The 24,934-nt window shown below is 38.1% G+C and overlaps 3 protein-coding genes across 4 annotated transcripts; 1 reads left to right on the top strand and 2 right to left on the bottom strand.

Moving 5' to 3' along the window:
- The first annotated feature begins 1,409 nt into the window (after nt 1-1,409).
- On the top strand, nt 1,410-3,668 carry LOC124411700 (acidic fibroblast growth factor intracellular-binding protein). Its single transcript, XM_046890981.1, has 6 exons — nt 1,410-1,749; nt 1,858-2,059; nt 2,185-2,412; nt 2,720-2,947; nt 3,036-3,290; nt 3,463-3,668. Exons 1-6 carry the CDS (start codon nt 1,665-1,667, stop codon nt 3,539-3,541), a joined length of 1,077 nt encoding a protein of 358 aa, XP_046746937.1. The 5' UTR covers nt 1,410-1,664; the 3' UTR covers nt 3,542-3,668.
- A 1,264-nt stretch (nt 3,669-4,932) lies between these two features.
- On the bottom strand, nt 4,933-8,060 carry LOC124411701 (pyruvate dehydrogenase E1 component subunit beta, mitochondrial). The gene is made up of 5 exons (XM_046890982.1): nt 7,848-8,060; nt 7,702-7,764; nt 6,145-6,351; nt 5,432-6,062; nt 4,933-5,349 (listed from the first exon to the last, which is right to left on the bottom strand). Exons 1-5 carry the CDS (start codon nt 7,854-7,856, stop codon nt 5,198-5,200), a joined length of 1,062 nt encoding a protein of 353 aa, XP_046746938.1. The 5' UTR covers nt 7,857-8,060; the 3' UTR covers nt 4,933-5,197.
- A 3,391-nt stretch (nt 8,061-11,451) lies between these two features.
- LOC124411698 (calcium-dependent secretion activator) lies at nt 11,452-23,244 on the bottom strand. 2 transcript variants are annotated; one of them, XM_046890978.1, is made up of 15 exons: nt 23,004-23,244; nt 20,203-20,775; nt 19,447-19,614; nt 18,260-18,751; nt 17,757-18,163; nt 17,195-17,659; nt 16,760-17,119; nt 16,362-16,601; nt 15,973-16,276; nt 15,388-15,544; nt 14,721-15,172; nt 14,077-14,235; nt 13,815-13,931; nt 13,243-13,481; nt 11,452-12,519 (listed from the first exon to the last, which is right to left on the bottom strand). In XM_046890978.1, exons 2-15 carry the CDS (start codon nt 20,653-20,655, stop codon nt 12,312-12,314), a joined length of 4,221 nt encoding a protein of 1,406 aa, XP_046746934.1. In that variant the 5' UTR covers nt 20,656-20,775; nt 23,004-23,244; the 3' UTR covers nt 11,452-12,311. The 2 variants fall into 2 exon arrangements, with proteins under 2 accessions (XP_046746934.1, XP_046746935.1); XM_046890979.1 differs by having other exon boundaries at nt 15,976-16,276.
- Nucleotides 23,245-24,934: the final 1,690 nt, after the last annotated feature.

Genomic DNA, 24,934 nt, shown 5'->3' with positions numbered 1-24,934 from the left:
TCCAAAAGGAGACGGAAGAAAATTTTTTATTTCGATGATTTGGATGTCGGAAAAAATTGATGCGACCTAGCGATAAAAAATATTTCAATACACATTTATAACAGCAAGCATGTTTTTCTTTATACGTACATATTTTATTATATATTAATGATGATCTGTACCAACCGACGAAGCCGCTCGAAGATTCTGCCGAGTTTTCCTATTTTTCGAAGGAATAGAAAAACCGCGTCCGAGGATAAGTGCAATTTATAATTTTACGTATAAGATAGTTACTGACTTGGAAATTAATTGTCAACGATAACACGATCAATAGTATATTAGGTATTTAAATTGTTTATAATTTTCATTCTAAAATCAGGTTTAGGATTAATTTATTTAAAAAATGTAAGAAATTATCAATCGTAATTGGCAGGATCAATGACAGGAACGGCTATTATAACAATATATTATCGGAGGTACAGATCCTTTGTAATTTTTTAACACCGAATATTGACTCGAAATTGATGAAGAAGAACAGTTAGAAAAAAAGAAACCAAGTGTTCGATGATAAATAAAAAAAAAAAAAAAAGAAAAGAAAAGACAAAAAACCGTATAGAAAAGAAAAACGATATAATAAATGAAAATGATACAATATGAAAATATAAAGGGAGAAATGGGTTCAATTTATTATTCTTATCTAAATCCCCCATAACTGTACACCGTACATACACGAATATCCTACGCAGTTTTATATAACCGGCGATAACTGGGTAAGAATGATGGGATTTGTTTTTACGATTTGAAAATGGAACTGCATGTTCATCACGTTCTATCCGGAAATACGAAGCGAGATTCAACGGGGAAAAATGGAAGTGGTCAAGCGAAGCGTCACGCAAACATCACATTATTCCTCATTTTTTGCATTATTGCAATTTCCAGCAGTTTGTTACAATAAATATTGCGAATGTAAGTATGTATGTACATACAATGAGAAAAAAAAAGAAAGTTTTTCAAACTATTCTGATACACATCTCGTTCCATTTTGTTTCTAGCAACGCGTTACCTCTTGACTAATCAGGAATAAAGCCTAGACTCTGTGGATAGTATGAAAAATGGAATAACTTTTGAAAAAAACTCAAATGACAAGCCTTGTTCCCGCATTTTTCGGGTCCTCGAAGTCCCTACCCCGTCTGTTAAAAATGATGTTTCTTAGAACTAATGTCGATAACCGATCTACGCTTACCGACATGAGTCGATAATGTAGAAAATATTTACCATCACGAATAGCTATGTAGTGATTGCGTGTGAACGAATATGTAACGACCACTGAATTACCGACATTCGTTTTACAATGAAAATTAGTTCGAAAAATCTTTATTGTTTTTGAGGGCGTTAGTTAGTTCTCTGAGGTCACGAAAAATCATGAACGTCGTCTAGCCTCAGTAGGTAGAGACGACGGTTGCAAAGACGAGTTTTTCCTTACAGAGCGAATAATTTAACCGTTTAATCGCTAGCTATGCAATAAAATTGATATTCGACTGACCACTGGAAAGGCCGAAAAATTCCTTGCCGATGTCCTTGAAAAAATCGCGACAAAGTAGGACGATATAAATAGTTTGAGGTTAGAACCTAACCTGACTCTAACCTGCGGATGAACTGTAAACCGATATAAAGAAACGTGAAATATGCTGTCAGAAGTTGACGTGTTCATCAGCAACTACACTCTGGTCGATCCTGAGATTTACCAACTTTGGGTGGACGGATATTCTTGTAAGTATCGTTATAAGCAATGCGAGAAGTCTGCAATCGTCTTACCAAATATCTACTAAAGTCAAAGTCGAGAATGAACATGATTATTTTCATGAACTCTTATTACAGCGAGCGAAGCCGTCAATACTCTAAACCAGAGAGGTATTTGCCAGCAAACAAATGCGCCGATCGAACTTGTCGCCTCAGATGTCCTGGATCATTATCGAACCTACAGCCTCCTCGAAAGGCTTCTGCAAATGCCTCCGCAACTGGCCAGCGAACAGTTGGCTTTCCAAATTGAACCACAAACAAGTCAAATGTTAATAGAAATGTTGGTACAAGGAATCAGTATTTTTAGGCATTTGTAATTCTTATTTGCTAGGCTAAAAGCTTTCAATCGTTCATTTTGTCAACATATATTTATCGATAAAATTGAAGTTACTCCTGTGTCAACAGGTATTACGAGTTCGATGATGCAGTCGTGCGTGATTTTGTGGGAAAAAAATTATCCGCCAAACATCGTAAGGAGCTTGACGAAGTTGCGGAGAAAACTGGTGTATCGTTGAAAAGTTGTCGACGCCAATTTGACAATGTTAAACGAGTGCTAAAGGTCATCGAAGACTTGCCAGGATCTTTAGTCACTAATATAAAACAGTGTTTTCTACTACCTGACGAATTAGCAAAGTAAAGTTTAATCGTCCAAAGTCTGATTAATGGTGCATGAGAGCAAATTTCTCCCAAAAAACACATTGCAATCTCAAAACAAGCTTCTAGGCAACCCATTTTTCTGCAAAAAAATGCACAAAAATATAAATCTCATCAAAATCCGATAATCTGTATGCTTAAACGCTAATAATTTGTTCGCTAATTTTATATTAGGTAATCATTTGCAACAAAATTTTGTCAAGATTTATATCAATGTTGACGCCATTAAAGCCTGGACAACAGGCTTGACGATTACACTTAAGTAATTATGTTTCCATTTAATCAGGCGCTATGCAGCGGTTGTCTTCATAGCTTGCATGCGATTTGAAATGAACAAAAAGAAGCTACAGTATCTGACGTTTCCTGACCTCTTTCATTGCGCGAATACAATGATGGCTCTTTGGACCTATCGTTACACAGGATCAGAATATTTCGACACAGATTTGGACAGAGAATTTTTACTTGATTTACCAGAGTGTCGCGTATTGTTGGAAAACGAGAAGCATCACAAGCAGTAAGCGTGTTATTTAAGAAACAGAAAAAACGTAATTGCAATGTCATGACACGAACTTATAATTGTTTTCTTTTCACGTATTTTACAGCCTGGTTTGCATCAAACTGAAACCAACTTTACTGGAGCGTTCATACCAGGAATTGGATATGAATTTTCGATTATATTCACGCGCGATAATTGGAATAGCATGCAATCTGCACAGGAGCAGAGAGCTGCGATCGTTTTTCTCAGACCTGGTCGAAAGGTGTTTAGAACCATGGCGACAGGTGAACTGGTCGCATACCGATTTACGCAATTTTCTTAGCACTTATACGCAATGTGCTCTCGACATGGACGTACTGAGGTACGTAACACGAATTGATTCCACCAACTGTATTCAGAATCCTGTTTGAAATTCTGTGTTCGAAAAAAAAAAAAAAAAACAATCAATTAAGTATTCAATCGCAAAGTGCTGTTTAATGAAAAGGCCATTCGATTAATTTAATTCAAGATTGATTCTAATTTCTTTTCAACAGGGAAGCAGATTTGAAAAACGCGTTCGATAGGTACATGAAAGTAGTGACAAGTTGCGTGCTAAGAATGTATCATCAATGAAAATTACACAACTGTGTGTGTTGAAAAATAATTCTGGAATTGACCGTGTAATGTAGGACTGTACTTAACAAGGCTCGATTATGACTTATATTATATTGAAAATAATAAATTAATAGAATAATGAAAATACGATGCCGAATCCTCTATATCACAATTCATTTATTCGTACTTATTCATTCATTTATTTATTCACTTTTTATTTCACATAATAAATAATAATCGATAATCAATTAACGGTCAAATAGGAGGTTGCTGTACCTTCAATTCCTGAACAAGTTCAACCATCTGCTGCACGGTTCAGTGACTCTCAGTAAGGGGCTATAGCTTCTAGATTCCTAGCCACGGGAATAAGAGAAGTAATAGCAACAGAATCTCTAAGCATATCGATCGTTCGTCCGTCAAATGATACTATAAATGAACATAAATACCATCGGTATTGATAAAATTTTACTAATCATCTCGTTCGTTCCCTAAACTAAACTATTATCTATCATCTACAGAAAAAGTAGTCATAATAATAACAACAACAACAGTAATAATGAAACCTGAGACGATTGGCGTAAGCTTTCAGTAGTACCCAAATACTCAATAGTTAGACATTTCTCACAAGTATGAAGTTGTGAGTTTACGATTTATATACATACGCTATTATTGTAATGAGTCATTTTTTCAGAATCTAATTTTTAACATTTTTGTTCTTTCCTTGAAGTTACTTTTTGTGTTTCTGTTTACTTGTTTTTATACTTTTTACCTCCTCTTGATCACAAAACTTGCAATTAAAGACTTTTGGAAGAGAATTTGAAAAATTCAAATCAATCCTTCCGCAATGATACACAGCTATCGACATACCTATGAGTGTATTAATACATACAGTCCAAAGTATACATATAATGTAACGAGCTACATTTGACGAAAGAAAATCAAGCGTATACTGCAAAAATTACGTATGTATCGGTATTCAATACGAGGAAAAGAACTGTTTTCTTTTCACCTTTTTTTTCATTTTAGTTTAGTTTCACTTTATAACTATATAGGTGTGTATATGTACATGTACAATATCTACTGTACTAATAGCGTTTGTTACAACATCAACTCGTTGTTAGTTGAAAAAATTGAAAATTTCGTTTCCATTCGTCAGCTACCGTTGACAATAAGAATTTTATTCATAACGGTATCAACAATAAAGACGATAATAGTAATCAGCGTTTTTTCTTTGTACGTATCTTTCTTTTCTCTATTAATTTCTTCATCCTCATTTCACTTGCATAAGGATTATATCCTCAGCCTTAAAGACCAGCTTATAAGGAAAATGGCAACGTCGAAAAATGTTCCGTACGTTTCATACGCCACCGCGAGTGTAACGAGTTTCTATAATTTAGTTTCTCTTTTTCTTACTATTTCTGACCACCTCAAGTTTTGCTTTGTACTTGATCTTGAGGCGGTTATTAATTACATCTGAGTACGCATATCGGTGTACATTCCTTTCAACTCTCAATATTCAACGCGCTCTTTCGCGAGATACGAAGGTGAGGGAGAGTGGGAAGGGAGGCGAGGAATGGGAGCAGAGGGATGCATAATAATTCGCGAGAAGGACGAGGTCTGCGAAAGGAGGGGTGATAAATAGGTAACTAGAGGGTCTAAACTGTCGCTACAATGTTACTGCGCCACGCCGAGTATTTTCTTCACTGTGTTAACTACGTCGGGTGTTTGTGGCAGCGAGGCAGCCTCCAGCGACTTGGTGTAAGGCAAGGGACAGTCGACCGCTGCTAGTCGAATGACAGGAGCGTCCAAGTGATAAAACGCCTCACCTGAAAATTGACCATTATCGGTAAGAGAATTGGGATCGTCAGAGAAAACTCCTTGCAACAAATGCCAGATGGATTTACTCACTCTCCATAATTCTGGCTGCAACTTCAGCCCCGATACCGCAATGAGGCCATCCTTGTTCAACGGTGATCAAATGATGAGTTTTTACCACCGATTGTATGATCGTGTTTATGTCCAACGGCCTGAGCGATCTCAGATTTATAACTTCGGCCTCTATTCCTTGACCGGCAAGCTCGTTCGCTCCTTCAAGAGCATTTTGAACGGCCATGGAATGCGCGACTATCGTAACATGGTTTCCGGTCCGTTCGATCTTAGCCTTACCGATCGGCAGTACAAAGTCTTTGGACAAAGCCTCGTCTGACATCGGATACTGGACTCCGTAGAGCAGCTCGTTTTCCAGGACGACGACTGGATCCGGATCCCGAATAGCTGCCTTCAACAATCCTTTCGCGTCTTCGCTGTTGTACGGAGATACGACTTTCAGACCTGGACAGTGACTGTACCAGGCTCCGTAGCACTGAGAATGTTGCGCGGCGACACCAGCGGCTGCACCATTCGGGCCTCTGAACACCATTGGGATGTTTATTTGTCCAGCAGACATGTAGAATGTTTTTGCCGCAGAATTAATCACGTGGTCTATGGCTTGCATGGAGAAATTGAAGGTCATAAATTCGCAGATCGGTCGAAGCCCAGCCTGCAAGACGACGAAGGATTAGTCTCGGCAGTTTTTTGAGATCAAACTGTACCGCTGGTGGTGGTTCGAAGTCAATTTTTACCATCGCAGCTCCAACGGCTACTCCGGCAAATCCGATTTCTGTAATCGGTGTGTCAATGACTCGTTTGTCGCCGTACTTCTTCCACAGCCCCCTAGACACCTTGTACGCTCCGTCGTACATCGCCACTTCTTCCCCGAGCAAAAATACTCTCTCATCTCTCTCCATCTCCTCGTCCAGCGCAGAGTTCAGCGCGTCTCTTACGGTCATCTACAAAACCCGAATTTCAGCATAAACTGAACGAACGGAAATCGGATCGGTGAACCGGACTAATAATTGGAAGAACCGGGAAGCTGTGTGAGAGAAAGGCGAGGAGGGAAAAGGAGGAAATCAATTTATATTTTCAGAGATGATTTATTGATTTTTTTTTTTTTTTTTTTTTTTTTTTTTTTTTTTTGACAAGTTTTAGAACAGATTTGTTGTTCGAGGCAGAAATATGAATCAAAGCAGGCTGAAATGTTGAAAAAATTTCGTCCATGTTGAAGATTTCAAAATGAGTGATCCATGATTTTTTCTAACTTAAAGAATTTGTTTCAAAAACACGATTGCACTTCGGTATACATAAGTATAAATAATTGACTTGAAAAGCCATTTATGGTGGGAATTCATTCTCCAAATTTTTATCACATACGACAAATTGTTACAAGATTTCCGTAGAAAAGGTGGCAAAATGTGGGTTATTTCGAAAAAGAGTTATTTGGTTATTTCGAGTTGAAAACTTAAAAATTTACAATAAATTATCAGTCAATTAATTTCTATTCGGTATTCACGACGTGTTCAAATTCAAATATCCGTGCATTTCTGTGTGAAAAGTCAAGCCCAAGCTTGATGCTTACAAGCATTCGAATTTAGTTTTCGAACGTTATGACGTCATTGAGTACGACGCATACGTAACTTCCGTAATTTTAAAACTATTTTCGAAATCTTAATTCGTGATCGTTAATACCCGTTAAAATGGAAATACGATCAGTTAAACGTAGAATGAAATTAAAAAAATACACTCTCGTGTGTTAATTAATTTAAAAAAAAAAAACCGGAAACACACACAAAATAAAACTGTTAAAATTTATTCTTTCTGGAATTACGTAAAAATAGGTAAATCACGAGATCGTGACTATTTTTAAATTCCTGTGAAAACCGATCGATTTTCTAGACTAACGCCTCGAGCCCCATCAGCCTTAAATCTCTAGAATCTCGGATCTGAGTAAAAGCCGACGCCAATTGCATAACAGAGAATAAAAAAAGAGCTGAAAACGAAATGAAAACTGCATAGTCGATGCATATCGATTGACCTCTATTGACCTTCAAATAACATCCATCTGTTAATACGCGTGGGACAGAAATAATGTAACAGTGTTTTTTTTTAATCTAGTCCTACTTCGATTCGTAAGAAGAACGAGAGAAAAAAAACTACGCAATTTCGAGCCACTAGCGTAATAAATTGCGTCCAATAATTCCCGTGAATGAATCGATTCAGGAAATAGATTCGTGTAGCAGAAGATGTAGCAGTAAGCCTAGCAGGTTATGTCAGAATTTTGAACGTGGCTTATTGAGGCTTACCTGCTGTGCCGCGGCCCATTTTGAGGTTGAAAATGAGCGCCTCGATATTCCCCGTACAACTGACTGTAAGGATTAAAAATATTGATACAATATTCGTCGCAAAGTTGATAGACAAATCGGAAATAATATTTGGCAGGTTTTATTACCGTGAGCATGGCGTTAGCGAGAGATAGACAAAGAAGGAGATGGAGAACGAGTTACTGTCGATTCCTAGCCAAGAGACGGACCCACTGCGATATTTATTCGTCGATTGTCCGCCGCGAAGACGTTCGACTAATCAAGTTGGATTTGAATATGAATTTTTAGTTATGTATCCTCGTAAGTTGTCGGGTCAGAAAGTGAGATGAAAGAGTCAAGGGCGTCGAAAAGCAGACAACCAATTTTTGTGTCGCGATGACGTTCGGCGCTTAGGGCGCGGAGTAGCTTCAATCGTCTCTCTGATTGGTCAGTTTTTCCGGCTGATTTCGCAACTACCAATCACCGTCCGATGCTCGACGCGCGCATTTCGAATTCACGCTGTCGAGGCATCCGCGAGATACGGTGATTCTCAACCAGTTGCAAACAGCTTTGATTTTTCTTCGTTCAAACGAGGTAAGCACTGGATATTATATTAGTCTGTAACTAATTTCCGTGGGCAAACTTTACCCTGAAAAATACTGTACTTTGGATTTCTGTCATATGTAACGCGTTAATTTATAGTTATATACGTATAATTTGCTCTCAGTGTAACAAACTGATCATCTTTGGACGACTACCGATCTCACGTTACAAGTTGATGAACTATAATAATTCAGCATTTGCCGTCAGAGATGGCACCAGCCTCGTAAATTTTATCAACATTCAATTTTAACGGGCAAAAAATCTGAGTAAATTGTGGGCTTGATTTAGTTTTTTTTTTTTCAATAATATAAGCAAAAAATGAGAGTGATCAAACAGTGCGATTGAATATATCAATGGGTACTAATCCGCGGTGAAAATACAAATACTAAAGTGTGCATTTTGCGTATTAGAAATTATTGACATTAAAATGCATTTTTATAATATTTATTTACATAAATTCAACACTCTCTGACATATGTATTATATTACGAACTTTCTCAAGTACTCCAAATTTTCTTCTAACAAAATATTACTCGACTATCATAGTAGATTAACTATATGCATAATCCATTATCAATTATACGCGTATTGTATCATTATTATCATTATCGGTATGATTTAAATATATATATATATAACGAGAGAATTAGCGCGATGCGTCAATAAATTGAATAAATTAATTGCGATGTGTATAATAATCAGCGATATATTATATACTTTATATATATATATATATATATAACTACCTATAATATGTATGTTTACATGCGTTGTGCACAACGTCGTAGTATATTATGTATATAATAAAGACAAGGAATTAAGTAAAAGCGGAGAAAAATTGAATTTCTTTAATCATTATCATCATTAATATATTTATTTATTTTTTTTTTTTTTCATTCGTTTATTTAATCACGTTTTATTATCATTTCTTTTCTTTCTTTTTTTTTTTTTTAATTTTTTTCCCCAGCGCTTCGACTGATTTTCATTAACGATAGAGGGAACAACAGTTGATAGACGAAGTTAAATAGAATTAGGATAGAACATTAGCTATGTAAATTGTAAAGTACCCCTAACTAGTCCTCTGCTGCAACATACTTTTTCTTTATTCGATCTAAGGTATTATAACCGCGCGGCATTTTCTTCTTTGATATAGATATAATAGCTGTATATAAGTTGCACGAACGCGATTATCATTATTATCATTATTGTTGTTGTTGTTGTTTTTTTTTTGTTGTTATGATTATGATTATTAATATTATTATTGTTGTTGTTGTTGTTATTATTATTATTATTATCACTGCATGCGCAATCAAAATATATTATTCAGAGTCAACTATACATGCCGAAAGGTTGAAAAACTTTCAATGGGTCAATTGAATTGCGAGTACAATATATCCTGACACATTATGACGGTACTAAGTATATACTTTCGGCCATTTTTAATCATATCTTTAGTTCAAGCCGCTATTTAAGAATTTTCAACGTAATTCTTCATCTACATAATATACTCTCGTGATAATTATCTAAAGATAGAATATAATTTTATAAGATTGATATAATATAACGAATTATTGTTGTCATTATTATTTTCTTTTCTTTCTCTTTCATTTTCTTTTTCTTTTTTCTTTTTTTTTTTCATCTCACTAATCGTTAACGGTCATCGTGTGATAATTATAATATAATATGATAACGTAAAGAGAAATTAAATACAATACAATATACGCTTTTACAATAAATAATAACTGTTATAGATTTTATATAACTTTTTAATCATCTTTTTGATAATAGATTAATTATTACTGAATATTATTTCTTTGTTGCTTATTTCTTTACTATTATTATTTATGTTCCGGTTTAGGTAAAGTCCAAAGAAACGCGAGCGTTCATCCATCGCCAGACACTGGCCATTGCCAAAAAAGTGAATCTCGGAATAATTTTTCATTTATTTTCACGTTATACTTTTCATTTTAATTCTGTCTCCATTTTCAGCCTCGATTCAAGCCTTCAATCGAAACGATTCAATAACAATAATAATAACAATGAGCAATACTCAAAATACACACAACTCGATTATACGTGCATATTTAAATAAAATATTCATATCAATTCCCATGTATTTATATCATAAATTAAATAATGAATCGTATGTAGCTTGATACTTCCGAAAGACCCGTAGAATAAATATAATGAAATTTCGAAGAATAAATAGAATTTTCCTTTATATTTTCTTTAACGTATATAGATTTCTTTACTATATACGCTTTCCATCTCTTGCGCGTCATTCTAGAATTAACCATCAGTGCACTTTTTCTTTTTTCCAGCACACTATTCTCATTCATTAGTTCAACATTATGTGTATAGAAATTTAATGTCGTAAGATTGTAGATTAATTACTACTAAGTAGCGAAGAAGATATTATCAACTATATATATATATATATATATATATATGTATGTATGTATATATATATATAGTATCTAATTATTTAGATCATATTTAGTCTATACAAATTATTTACGGCGAAGTTCGGACAATTCGCTAGGATTCCTCGTATCAGATTTAAACTCACCAATTCGTACCTATGTTTACATATGTATGTATATATGTGTGTGTATGTGTATCATTAAAGTGGTAAGCTATTATGCATATTAGACCATCTAATTGGAAATCAATCGAATTTAAATCTATAAGTTTCGCAAGGGAATGCAAGTGGTAAGATTTGATCGTTGAAAACGAATGCTAAAAAAATTTGATGGGTAAAAATATTCACCTATGTTACATGGAAATATGTGCGTGAACGTGTGTTTGTGTGTGTCTGTGTGTCTGCGTCTCTGCGTACGTAAAGTTATTGTAATACGATAATCAACAATATTATAATCTATATAAATTCGTGTACTATGCGGTTTATGTATATCGTATCGATAATAATTAATTCTTCGACTTGTGTGTTGTTTTGCTCTTGTTTTTCATTATTCGAACAGATATTTGTGTTCGTGTATACAATAATACCGATGTAAATCAATTAACTTTAAATAATTACACACGACTACGTATCACCGTAATCTATTTTATTACTTATTTAAATAAATATGTATATATATATATATATATATATATATATATATATATAATGTATATGTGTGTATATACATATATATATATCATATTTTACTTCGCTTCATCGTCATTTCATTCGATATAATATATTTCCGGAGAATTATTTCATTGCACCTCGTTGTAGCTAGGCCCTAATTTTTCTCTCCCAATTAGGTATGTAACATATTATTTTATAATTTATCGTTGACGATAGTTGTGAGTGTGTAACGTAAATGACTGGAGTAAATCGTCACTGAAATTTCACCTGCATTTCTGATTTCGTACGATATTTATAATTGAAATAATAACGAGAAAATTATTTACACATAATATTCACTGGCCTATAAATGTAGGTATTTTTAGTAATTATTTTTATCAGTATGTTTGAGAACTATTTCCGTTGTGACGAGTTGACGAAAGAAAGTAAAGAAACTGTCCACACGTTAAGCCTGAATTAAATTTCACATTATTCGATTAAATCAGAATTCAACGAAATTCACGTTAAATCATCCAATCTATATAATAAACGAGACCCAAAATTATATCGATAATCATAATATATAAGACGTTACAACGCTAAAAAGTTTGGATAACAATATCGTATATATATATATAAATAAATTAAAATCTACGAACCTATTATATAATATAATATAATAATTTATGCGTATAATAAGTATTTTAGTATCATTTTTCCTCGATTCTTCGTTCTACTTGACTCCATCGTTTATTAAACTATCAATAAAATTTTCGTCAACGAAACTCCGGTATTTGAAACCAACGTCATGAAACAATGCCTATCGAATGATTGATCGAGGCGTAGGTTCAACGTGTACGAGTAGGTACGTGTTATCAGAGTGCGTGCGTATGTCGTGTCGATCGGCGCTAATGCGTGTGCCTAAAGGCTTACGCAGCTAAAACCAGCTGCTCGCGCCGCCAAATTTCGTGGAGAGGCCTCCGATGCCCTTGCCAAACATGCTCCCAACTTTACCTACAACGTTCGACGTCACGTTGGTTATGTTCGACACGTAATTGGCGTCATCTCCGGCCACAGTCTCGACGACAGTCACCTTCGCTTTGGGCCTGTCGGTATCGTCGTCGTTTCCGTTTTCCGAAAATCCTCTGCAATAAGACGTTTGAAATTAGGGATGTTCGATTCTGAATCGATCTTCAGAAGAATCGATCTTTTTAGCGAGAAAAATCGATCTTTTTTATCGATTCTTCAATCTACGATTTTCGAGAGAATCGATTCTTATATGCTGGAATCGATTCTTTTTTTGTTTGGTTCTGAGGTAATAAGATAGAGAAAAATGTGAAAAAACCGAGACACGTGAAAATATTAGAGTGCGAGAACGCTTAGAACAAAGAATAACTAGAGCAAAGAGTAAACGGTAGAGATTGAGGTTAGGATTTTGATTATTCGCTTCACTTGAGATTTCGATCATTCGCTTGATTTGAAGTTTGGCTGTTTGGGACACGTAATATGAAAAGACCGAGTTCAACAAGATCGATTTTTTCCCATTCAATTTTTAGTAGAATCGATTCTCAAAAATCGGATTTTTTTTTTTTTGTTTTTAACCATTAGGTATTGGCCTTATAGGCCATGTGCCGTACAAACATCCGATTCCGAATCGACCCAGAGATCGATTAATTATAGAAGATCGAACATCCCTATTTGACATACGCTGTGTGAATGTTGTGAAAGAACTGCTTCTAATGCTAAACTTTAAACAATTCGGACCTCGTCTTCGCCTGTGATAATAAGACGACACCTGGCGGTCGTCCCGCGAAACATACGACGTTTCTTTCAATTGTTTCAATCTAGTTAACCTTAAAAACACTCACTCTTCGTTCTGAGCGGACATGGTTAAGGCACAAGTTGCTTCCTCGGTTTGCATTCGCTGAAATATAGTTTGATATGTCTTTGAGTTAAGTTTGTCCTCCATGACTCCCTGCAACTCAAAGTCGGAGTATATTTTTTTAACAATATGAGCTAGACACGTGCACTGGTACAAATGCAGACTATGATCAAGCCTTTCCGACAGCCAATTGCACAGCATCTGAATTTGCGCGGTGTACCATTGCTGAAATAAACATTATGCAAATCAAGAAAGATCTTTAAATTTTCACTGAAAAAAAATGTGCACATTTTTTTTTTTTTCTCCTCTTTCTGCGCCAGTCTTGCGATTGGGAATTATTTTCTTCAAACAATTTTCACGATAATGTTTAAAAAGTTCGAGCGATGACCAATAAAAAAATAAATAAAAATAATGTAAGAATATTTGGTTGGTAATTTACATTCAATGTGAACCCCATTAAATTGTGCTCGGTATGAAAGAAATTCTCGTACAATTTAATGGTTGTTAAGATGATTAATTTATTAGAGTATAAAAAGTTTTAGTGTTAAGTCGATTTACCTCAAAGAAGATAAGTATCCAAAGTTCGTCTATAACTTTGCTTCGGATTTGATCCATGCAATTTCTAGTGAAATTCACGTAAGCCTGACCATTTTCTTTCCCGCTACCGGATACCTTCTGGGAAATAAAATTTTACGCGTTATTGGTTACACAGAAGGAAGAGGAAGCCGTGTAAACAGATGAATAAGACATCTTTGAATGCGCGGCGGATGCCAGACGTGACTTTTGTTTTCTCATTATACTAATATAGGAAAATCATTACCGCCAGGCTCAGAATTGAACCAATCAACGATCCTTCATCGTATCGTGAGAGTTTGGATAACGTTGCTTCTAATACTGAAACTAGTTTATTAATCATTCCTTGATTCATACCGGCCGACGTCTTCTCGATAAGATCGTCTATTTTCGTGTGATATTGATGCTAGAAATAGAGAAACGATTATTCACAAGGTCAACCGTTATATCGGCGAGTACCTAAAACAAGGTAAGCATGCAGAAAAAGATCTTCGAGATATGTCCATGCAGCCGCGAGTCAAGAAAAAAAAAACCGGTTCCAAGAGAGCTTGGAATTTTCGTCCACGTCAACAGCTGCAGAAAAACTTGACTTAAAGAATTGCAGTGAAAAGAAAAGAAGACAAAAATGCGCAAACTTGCTTGCTTCGACTCATTCCCATTCACGACCATGAACAAAATATCTCGATTCACAGATCTTAGTATTAAAAAATCCTCTTTCTCGTGTACTCGGTTGAACTTCTTTCATAAAGGGAAAGATTTTTTCATCAATCTCGAGAAAAGTATAATAAAAGCATTATGCGTACTACGCCAAGGACATAATACTGTCGAGAACAAGTTCAGGCACATTATACCAGTGATCAATAATCACTGTTCATAAATCTCGCAACTCACCACGTCAACGCCATCGACAGCACACAGTTTAAAGCTCTGATTTTTGGCATCTAAAATAACATTAACCATGGCGCACATTTCGGATGGTATAATGTAATCGGTTGATATAAAAGTGACGCTCTTCTTAAGCCACTGTTGAAAAGCGTTGTCCGTTCTCTGTATACACGATTCGATCATATCGCAAGCCATGAGTTTCAAACGCTGTTCCAAATGCTGTCTAAACTCTGCTTCCGGCCAATGAAGCCCGCGAATAAACGACTGCAAGGCGTCGAGTTTCCAAAAGAGGTCCTCAGATGTTGCGCAACCGTTTCCCTTAACCTCCCAACGCTCCTTCTCAAAGCCTTTGTGTATCGATTGAGCAATCGACGTCTCCATCAAATCAACGTATCGTACAACCAGTGGAGCGAACGTGTCTCTCAGATGCTGATGAAACTTTCCATTCTTCAGATTGTCTGCGCGTTAATCGGTGTTTTCAAACAATATTATAACATCTCATCATCGTTTTCGTTTCGCTATGCGACAAAACTCCCGGTGTTCAGTAATTTTCATATCATCCTCTGAACACCGTGTTAAACGTTTACGTAGAAAAAAAAAAAAAAAAAAAAAAAAAGAAAACTGATGCGTACAATCGTTCATACCTGAACAATCGTGATATCGATTCACTCACCGTCGGTCCTGAGATAATCGTTGAGTACCTGGAAGAGCGGGAAGCTGTGCCAGGTGTCAGGAGGCTGTTCGCTGAGCACTTTTTCCATGTCGACGGCGAACAGGGACCAGAAGATCTCGGCGTGGTCGACCATGATTTCGCTAAACCAGGCAAACGCCTGCGGTGCGGTGTAGTGGGAGCAAAATGTGAAAATATTGGACAGCACACATTTACGGAGGGCAATTAATCTCATCGTCATTCGCTCGAATCCCAGAACGGTAGGGTCGCCGTCCTGAGATGCTACAGGACCCTCGAGTTCTCATTGTTTTTCTAACCAGAGCAGGTATAACAACGTCCCGTTAAAATTTTGCCACACATCATCGGTGTCGTAGCTGAGAATCGTGAAACCATAGAAACAACGGAATAAGGATGCATGGTTTTGGGACCCTTACCAAGTCCGTTCCAATCCTCGAGAGTCCTGAAGTATATACATGTATGTACACAATATTGAGGAAGAGAGAAAAAGAGAAAGAAAGAGAGAGGAAGAGAAGATAAAGAAAACGAAACAAACACCGATTGACATTGAGATTCTAAAAACCTAACTAATACCTCCGAATAATGTTCTTGATTTTGCTGCAACAAGTCGACGCAGAGATTGGCAAGGTGTATCAGATCCTCGAGTTTTTTCCCCGGAGATACGCAGACCTCACCACTAAGGTCATCCTCTATTTTAGCTTCCGCCGAAAGTCGTGTGTAATTTACCAAGGCTGCCGTGTTCAGGCATGACCTTATCATTTCACGAACTTCCTCGGGGGGTACGGGAGTCACGATGTCCTTCATAAGGACCCGTTCCAACAACGAAAGCGTTGCTTTCAGAGCCCCTTCCGGCCTCCCGAACGGAAAGCTAAACCTGTGTAACGAACGTGGGTAAATGAGAAGTGAGAAGAAAAAGAAGAGGAAGAGTAAAAGTTTATCGAAGAAAGAGAGCGACGTGCCTGAAATTAGTGATTTGTTTTTCCAGGAGGAGTCTAAGCCGTTCCTTTACTTCCTGAAATTTATTTTTCTCCTCTTGAGTAATGGATCCAACGCCGTCGGGTCGATTTCCGTAAACATGACTCGCGCAGAATGCGAAACTGTAGTGAATCAGCGTTGGATCTATCATTATACCTTGTTCAGCTCTGTCCAAGAGATCGCTCAGGTAACAGAGATGTCGAAAACATCCCCGAACTCCGTACCTGCGGTGCAGATAATGGGAGAGAAAAAGCAAAGACAAAGATAAAACCGAAGAAGGTATCGAAGCGAAAGAAAGATTTTCAAATGATCCTAGCGAAGCTCGATAATCACAACTCGGTAGCGTCACATCGATATTCCAATATAATATATATGTATATACCTAGCGCAATATTCGTCCAGCACGAAAACTTGCCCAGGTGAAAACCATCCTAACGAACTATAAGGATCGTTCAGTCTGTAATCGAGAGTCAGGTTCTGTAACATTTTGAAAAGTATAGCGTGCTCGAATTTGCACGGATCGGCGCTAATGAAATCCTCCATTCCGTGTTTCCGCGCTCTGTCGGCGTCTCCTTGGATTTTGCTTATCGTCGAGTTCTTATCAGCGACGGAAACCGGCGGTGTTGGTTTGTGCGACTGTCCCGTCGCTCGGTACATCGCCATTACCCACAAATGGCATTCGTTCTCATCGTCCGAAGCATAAACTATATTATCTCCCTCCCGAACGGCGTTGAAGAAGTATCTGTCAGAAATTTCAAATAGAGTAACAACGGAATAATCTCAGACGGTAAAGAAGAACGAAGCGCTCTCTAATTACCTTCCGCCTTCGAGATCCATTCCGACCATTAAGTTAGCAGAAGCGGCCTCGATATAGTCCACTGTATAGCCATCGAGTTGCATCATTTCCGAAGGCTCGCTTTTCTTTTCTTTGTACGAGCACATCGCAAATGTGTACTGCGAGACCTGGACCAACACGTAGTACCGCTTCTTCCATTTTTTCCAAACCGACTTTCCCAGCGCGTAAAGATATCCGCAGTGTTTCATATTCAACGGTTTATCCATCCGGCATGCGATCTTTATACGAAGATCCTGATCTGGATTATTCTTCGGCACAGTCATGCGATGCCACTCGGGCACCTTGCAGGACAACGGTGTTGGCCGTATTATAACCTTGCCCAATTCCTTATCCTCGAGAGCAAGCATGCCAGGATTTTCCGTGTACAATCTTACTTTGACAACTGGAAGTGGATGTGTCGTTGAAAAATCACCTTGAGTGTCCCACCTGCGTCGGTAATATGATCGTGATATGAGAAATGTCGAGAAAAACTATGAGAAGTGACGAGAAGATGTATAAGAATATAACCTCGAATCAGACTCACATGGGCTTCGAGGCTTCGGCTTGATCTGTTTGCAATTTCTCTCCACTCTCCACTTCCATCGTACAGTAAACAATTCTATTCGGCGCAAGGCTCTTGAGACCTTTGACTTCCATGACGATAACTTCCAATTGGAAAGTCAAGACAACATCCATCTTTGTCAGCTGGGGGTCGGAGTCTGCGGAGTCGCCCTCCAGCTTAGCGAGAGAACCCTGACTGCGGCAGCGGGAGCGCTCACCACGATGGTTGTAGCGCTTCAGCTTCTGCAGCCCATATTTGCTGTCTATCGAACCCTTAGAGACCGGTAAGGACTCCAAATTTGCCATTAGCAGGTTGATAGACGACTTGAGTTCCTCGATGTAGAGCGACTCCATCTCTTTCAGGAGAAACCGCGGCATTAATTTCCGGTCCTTCAACGACAAACGTCACCCAGTCAGAAAAACTTTTCAACGTAAACACGCATGGCTTTCTTTCTTTTCCTTACAACACGAAAAATCTCCCCTCACCTTCTCCATTTCGTTAACCTTCTGCACGCGACCGTCCAGCTCCCTCCTGATGGCGGCAGCCTGTTCATCGGCTGAGTCCAACAGGAGGGCGTTGAACAGAAGCTGATGCTCGAACTTTTTTATCCCAAGAATCTGTTGGAACATATCGTACAGTTGTTCCTTGGATAGTATCAACTCGGAGTTTAAAGATTGCTGTTGCATTCTGGATGGCCGTTTCGAGTCCTCGTCACCCGTTCCTTTGAATATACAATCGAACTTGACCATCCAAGAGGTAAGTACGGTTTCCTTGCTCAAACCATCGATTTCCGGAAGTGATCGAACACGCTTCTCAATGTTCTTCCTAAACACCTCGCGGAAGTCGTACTGAGAGCAAGCACCGCTCTGAACCATACGGACTACCCTCTCGGATCTCAGAAATACGTCGTAGTAACTCTTCACCGCGTTGTGAAACGCCTCGTCGGCCATTATCTGAGTTTCACCCTTCAGAAAACTCTGTTGTAAATTTAAACAAAAAAAAAATATATATACTTATCAACAATTGTATCCCAAGATTAAATCGAAATGTGCCGATGAAATACAAGAAAAAAAAAAAGTTTCCAATAATGAGTAAAACAAGAAAAAAGTTTTAATTTAAATAAAAACGTAAGTCCACGGTCTGACGATCATGAACGGATATTGCGTAAATCGGCCGAGAAAAAAAAAAAAAAACAATCCATACGCTCAGTCAGATTCAATTTGCACCGGATACCAACAGAGTGAAGGTTACATGTGTCAAACGTAAGATCGACCGTGAAAGGCTTCGGGAAATTACTTAACATACTTCAAAGGCTTCTTGTGACACTGATATTGAAAATACGGTGAATCTTAACAAAGGAAGAAACCTCAAGGTACTGTTAAATCCGTGTCTCCGCCTCCACGGCAAATCCATCAAACACCAAATATATCTACAGATTGTTCCAGGATATTGTTTGCTATTTCGATAAAACAAAGGAACTTCAAGTATCAAAAGAAATGAAAGATCCTTAGTTATTCACAACGGCAAATTGAACTTCTTCCCTCACGCCACAGACAAATCAATGACCAAGTGACCTACGAAACGTGAATACCTCCTGCTAGTCGATGAGATTTCATGTCGCACGTGAGGACAATGAACATGTAAGGATTAAAATAAAGCGTGATGAAATTACTTGAAAGCGAGCACCCAAGGTGTCTAATTGCTGTTTAGTAATCTTCATCTGCCTCCGCGTCATGTCAGTGGGTTGCTTGGCGTTGAAAGGATAAGCGATGCACCTTGAGATAAAGACGTACAATTGTATTCTCGTCTTGCGCTCTTCTTCTTCGCGCTCCAATTTTTCCTGTATGAAAAAAAAGTGGTGAACGACGATGCGTGTGAAATTGGACATCGTAAACAAGACGTAAGAGAGTTAACAGTCCATCAAACGTCGTACCATATTCCATTAAAGAAATGATTAAAAACAAAAAAAAAGGTCAATTCTACACCACGTGGCATATTACATGTTCAAAAAAAAATTATGAAGGATCATGCGACCGCGGTATAAATTATCCGTAGAAAGGATCTCGATATAAGTGAGGTTAAAAATTTATCATAATTCATTTCGAGCGACGGTCTTCTCATAACTATTCATGAACCAGTAGCAGCACCGGTGCTCTCGATAAACCCTCACAAATATACGAGCGTGTAAATTGAGTCTTACGATAATTCACTAGCAAGTCGTGCGTTACATGCCTGACAGGCCTGACAATATATCCTGTGTGACCCAAAAAGGGTTAATCATCCTAAAGGTAACCATATTGTCTTTCCAAAAACATGCAGCTCATCACCATGAAAACATGGCTGCTGCACTCCCAAACCGCCAATCAATGAATTTCGGAAGACACATTCTCGCAAGGTTTGTTCCAACCTTGAGTCCACCTCGACTTACTTGTAATTCAGCCTCGGTTTTCTCGCTGGCGATAGAAGGTGAAGGACTCGTTGGTCTGGGCGAGGATCGGGCGTAGTTAATGGCGTCCTGAGCAGCGCCCATCGAGGGTGAAAGAGAGTTCCGAGCACTTGACAAATTGGGTACATCAAGGCCAGCGGCGACGGCTTCCTGCTGAGCAGCCAACGCTGGTGCACCCATGGCACCTCTCCCATGGGGACCATGAACACTGCCACCATGAGTCCCCAAGGAACTCACGTGGCTCGCGACGTGGTTGGCACCTCCTACGGAACCAAGGCTACTTCCGGTCGGTCCGACGGACCCGCCACCCCCGCCACCACCAGGGTGAGAATGATGGTGGTGGGAGCCGTGGGAACCGTGCGAACTACCGTCTCCCCCGCGATGGTGGTTCTGATCCTCGTCTGTCTCCTCCTCGGAGGAGCTCGGATCTATCATGGTGCCGACGCCAAGGCCGTCGGGGTCTTCGGTTTCTGGTCTGCCGTTGCCGTTGCCGTATTCGAATATCCACTAGGTATCCAAACTTTACCCTCGGCTATACCCCTCGCTGTTCCTTTCCTGCGGATCGAACAATCACAATTTTAGCTTCAAGCTATCGCCGTGTTATTGACCTCAAGACTCTTGTTCGGGAATGGATTTTTCCTGAACCGTCTTGAAAACAAAGAGACGCGACGTATAGGGAAGACGAAGCACGTTAGAAGAGATATAATTTCACGTATCTTGACGCGTGACTCTACCGAGGTCCCTCATTTCCATACGTGATTATTGTTAACCTGCAGTATGATTAAATCCAACTACCAGCATGTTTTTTTACTTACTAGGTCATTGCCGTTCGCTATCACTTGTTTCAAGCACTCGAAATATTGTTAGGTTAACTGGATAGTTTCGTATTACGTAATCACACGTATCGTTGCGATGACAATTAGATGAACAATTTGTAAACCTGGTTTTCTGTCATATATTCGTAATTTTCGAATAAAAAAAAAATGGATATTAATACTCATAGCGATTTCAGAATTTTTAATCATTCACTACGAGGACCTTCTCTGCGTCGAATCTGTAGTTTGTACTCGAAGAAGAAAGCAAGAAAAGAGAGACGAGGAAAGCGGACAAGTGGAATAAAGTAACAATCGAAATGAGACATAGGATTATCCCGAGACGATTGATTTGTTTGAGTTGAAATAAAGTCACCGAACGTTTATTGGCGTACCGTGAATAAAGTCGGACTGTTTATAGTTACGGGTAAAGAAGCCTTACTGTATATAGAATGATCCTATTAATCGAATCTCCCTACCGAATCAATCGAGCAGAACCTTGAGCTATTCATTTCAATCACTATAATAAAGTACCGGAAAGTCTTTTTCATCTTTTATCTGAGAACATATAACCTCCGTGAGAAAGAAGAAGATGAAGAGTTGTTTTTCAAGGTGACCTTGAAGCGGAATCGAAATAGTTTCACGACACGAGTCGCACAGAAAAATTGAAACCCCCCTTTCCGGAGCAATTTGGCTTCTGTAGTTTTCTAAGAGTACAAAGAAGGGCAACTTTAGCTCATTTCGATACGCATCAGCTGTATCCGGAAGATTGGAAGCTCGAAGATCCTAATCAGGTATTTCGTCCTTGAATCATTCAACTTTTTTACTAGAAAAACATGAGGCTACAGTTCGGAATGAGAGCTACGAGCATGCTGATGAGTTGAAGAACCGAAAGGTAATGACGCTCTTCAAGGAACAAAAGAGAACGAAGAAGGAAAACGTAACGAAAACTTTTTTTCACCCAATATATAGAATTGTTGAGTACCCGGTACTCAATCAGAGCCAGCGAATTCAAACGGAATATCGACACCCTCGACGAAACTTGAAAGAAGAGAAAAAAAGAAGTAAATAACGAAGGATTGAACTGGTGTATAAGGTTTTTGGTGTCAGCGGGGTGGGATCGATTACTTTCAACGAATCGGTTACAACGTGCCCAACAACCCTCAACAATTGCAAGAAAGAAATCCTCATTTGACAATAATCTTGAGAGATGAGTTTGCCATTGTACTTGTTAATTTTACTTGAAAATTCGGCGATCTAAGGACAAGATTGGATTATGTTGTTTGAGCCTTGAGAAAGTCAAAGAGCTGAGTGAACACGTTCTTATTATAGACACTATTATAGATAATCGAATGTCGTGTCTACCGAGGATTAAACGATCCTTAAGCATGTATATATTCGCAGTTCGTATCCTAAACACATCAAAGATTGGTTAAACTTACGTAACAAAAAAAATTGATTCACATTTAACCGGTTGAATATATATTGATAGGAATGAAAAAAATTTCAAGGCAAAAGTTCAATTCCAAATTTCACATTCTGCGTCTCTCGTAGCTATCCAAAATCTATGTCAGTAATTATTTGAAAATACGATGTAATAATAAATTTATTAAATAATCGCTGAGTTAACGTGCATCGTTAAATTGTTCCCAGTATTCATGAAAAGTCACATTAATCATGTTTGAAATATCAGTCTCTCGTTCGAGTAGAATAGCAAATGCTCAACTCTGAGCTTAATGGCAAATCCATTTTTTCAAGGCACAGGTAATAGGAACACACAGAGGCTTTGAACAAGGGTAGAGAGATTCAAATCTACGAAGCCATCACGAGATGTGTGTAGAAAAATGAAGGTAATAAAAGATCACCTTTACGTTAAAATTAAATGACGGTAATTTATCAACAATTATTTGCCTAAGTACTGAAATTTCAAATAAATATGAACAGATTAAAATAGAGATATAATTTCAATACCAGGGATATCCGCGGGTCCAACGATTTCGAAATCGCAATCCGCTATCCGCCTCCTGCGCTTCGGTGAGCAATGACGATGATCAATTATAAATCACTCTTAACAACGATCGGGGCGTTCGAATGACAAAGAAAGAAAAAAAATAGTTTGACGTTATAAACGAAGAATCAACGAACTAACTGCGAGCCAACGAGCTCGCGTGGAGAACACAGTGCAAACATATTGATTGTTAGACTGTCGTAGTGCGCTTCGCTCCCTCTGTACATTGGGAATGGAGTTAAACTCGAGATCCACACGCTGACGCGCACAATCGCTAACCTAGAAATGAAAGTTTTACCCGACAGGGTGCGCGCCTGCGTTTTAGTTGATAGTTTGAAAGAAGACCGAAGCGCGAAAGGCGAGACAAAGATTAATTCCACGTTGGAGTCCAAAATGTCGTGGGATAAAATCGGCCATTAAAATGATAATCTTAGTTAATAAAACGATGTCAACCCAGCCCAAAACTCTCGAATAATTTTCCCCGAGTTCACCCGACCGTAGACCGACGAAACTGTGCAGAAAGGATGAAATCGTCCGAACCGCATGACCGTTCTATCGACATTTTCCATACTCTATGCTTTGTTCTAATGAAATATTGATTTTCTCAAATCTTCCACACTTTTAAGATTTTTTTTCTCTCAACCAACGAACTTCGCTAAGGAATCCTCAAAGCCTCCGGAAATTCCAAAGGTAGCAATTCGTTTTCAGGAACGGAGAACAAGAATGAAACATGAACGAAAAACTAACCAAGATGGTAATGCATCTGAACGTTGTCGAAACTCAAGTTTATCCATAACGAATTTGGCTTTTCGAAAATCCTACATTCCGCACAATTTTATTATGCGACTGCAAAATGGCGCAGAAAACTTTTTTTTTTTTTTTTAATGTATATATATTCTTATGGCCGCGCGATGATTTTTGAGGACTTTTCGAAAAAAATCCGTCTCCACCCGTTTTGCGCCAGTGTTCAGGCGGCGTGTTCGACTGATTTCTACAGGCCGCTATCCGGAAATCAAAGATTCCCAAAAGGGAGCATGCAGGCAAAGATGGTAGGTTAGGACACGAAACTCTTTGGCATTGATCGGTCGCGCGCACGCGACGAGTCTTAACCCCATCATAATGAACCCTATCCCTTAAAAGTTGTAGAGGCGCTGAAGTGATATATATGGGGTATTCCACGCCAACTCGACCGGTGTTAAACCCCGACCATCTCAAAATCATTTCATGTTTTTTTCGAAGATTCTACTCGGTAAAAAAAGCGACCTGAATTTTTTTCAAATATTTTTATTCAACCGTTAATTTTTTATAAATATTTGAAGTCAATTGCGAATATCCATTTTCAAAAATCTGAAACAATTCTAAAAAATCCAGTGAATGACACAAAACACCCCCCCCCCCCTCCTCCCCCCCGTTAAGGAAAACGCGGGCCGAATTTTTTTCCCTTTTTTTTTTATCATCTAATTCAAAATTTTCAATTCTTAAACCCAAAATAAACACAGGATCAAATCCTAAGCGTCAAATAAGGGTCAATTTACTTGTAAATGTTCGGTTTCACCAATTCGATGATGCGCCACTCTAGCTAGTAAAGATAATTTTGGGTTAAAAAATTAAAAAATTCCGAATTAGGTCATAAAAAATAGAAAAATAATTCGACCGACGTTTTCCTTAGCGGGGAGTGTTTTCTGCGATCCACTGGATTTTTGAGAATTTTTTCAGATTTTAGAAAATGGGCATCCGCAATCGACTTCAAATATTTATAAAAAATAAACGATTTAATAAAAAAAAATTTTTTAAATTCAGGTCACGGTTTTTACCGAGTAGAATATTGAGAAAAAACATGAAATGATTTTGATACGTTCGAGATTGAACACTGGTCGATTTGGCGTGGAATACC

Source organism: Diprion similis, chromosome 10, assembly GCF_021155765.1.
Source record: "Diprion similis isolate iyDipSimi1 chromosome 10, iyDipSimi1.1, whole genome shotgun sequence".
In the NCBI taxonomy this organism is placed as follows: Eukaryota; Metazoa; Arthropoda; class Insecta; order Hymenoptera; family Diprionidae; genus Diprion; species Diprion similis.
The sequence above is the reverse complement of the archived record's forward strand: the minus strand, read 5'-3'. Positions and strand labels throughout refer to the sequence as shown.

Excerpts from the sequence above, each read along its gene's own strand:
- LOC124411700 (XM_046890981.1), top strand. The coding sequence starts at position 1,665 with ATGCTGTCAGAAGTTGACGTGTTCATCAGCAACTACACTCTGGTCGAT. Across the intron at positions 2,060-2,184 it reads AGTCAAATGTTAATAGAAAT|GTATTACGAGTTCGATGATG; the intron begins GTTGGTACAAGG and ends CTGTGTCAACAG. Across the intron at positions 2,413-2,719 it reads CTACCTGACGAATTAGCAAA|GCGCTATGCAGCGGTTGTCT; the intron begins GTAAAGTTTAAT and ends CCATTTAATCAG.
- LOC124411698 (XM_046890978.1), bottom strand. The coding sequence starts at position 20,655 with ATGATAGATCCGAGCTCCTCCGAGGAGGAGACAGACGAGGATCAGAAC. Across the intron at positions 17,120-17,194 it reads ATGGATCTCGAAGGCGGAAG|ATACTTCTTCAACGCCGTTC; the intron begins GTAATTAGAGAG and ends AATTTCTGACAG. Across the intron at positions 13,932-14,076 it reads GTTCAATTCTGAGCCTGGCG|AAGGTATCCGGTAGCGGGAA; the intron begins GTAATGATTTTC and ends TTTATTTCCCAG.
- LOC124411701 (XM_046890982.1), bottom strand. Across the intron at positions 6,352-7,701 it reads AATGGGCCGCGGCACAGCAG|ATGACCGTAAGAGACGCGCT; the intron begins GTAAGCCTCAAT and ends CGGGTTTTGTAG. Across the intron at positions 5,350-5,431 it reads TGCAGCCAGAATTATGGAGA|GTGAGGCGTTTTATCACTTG; the intron begins GTGAGTAAATCC and ends GTCAATTTTCAG.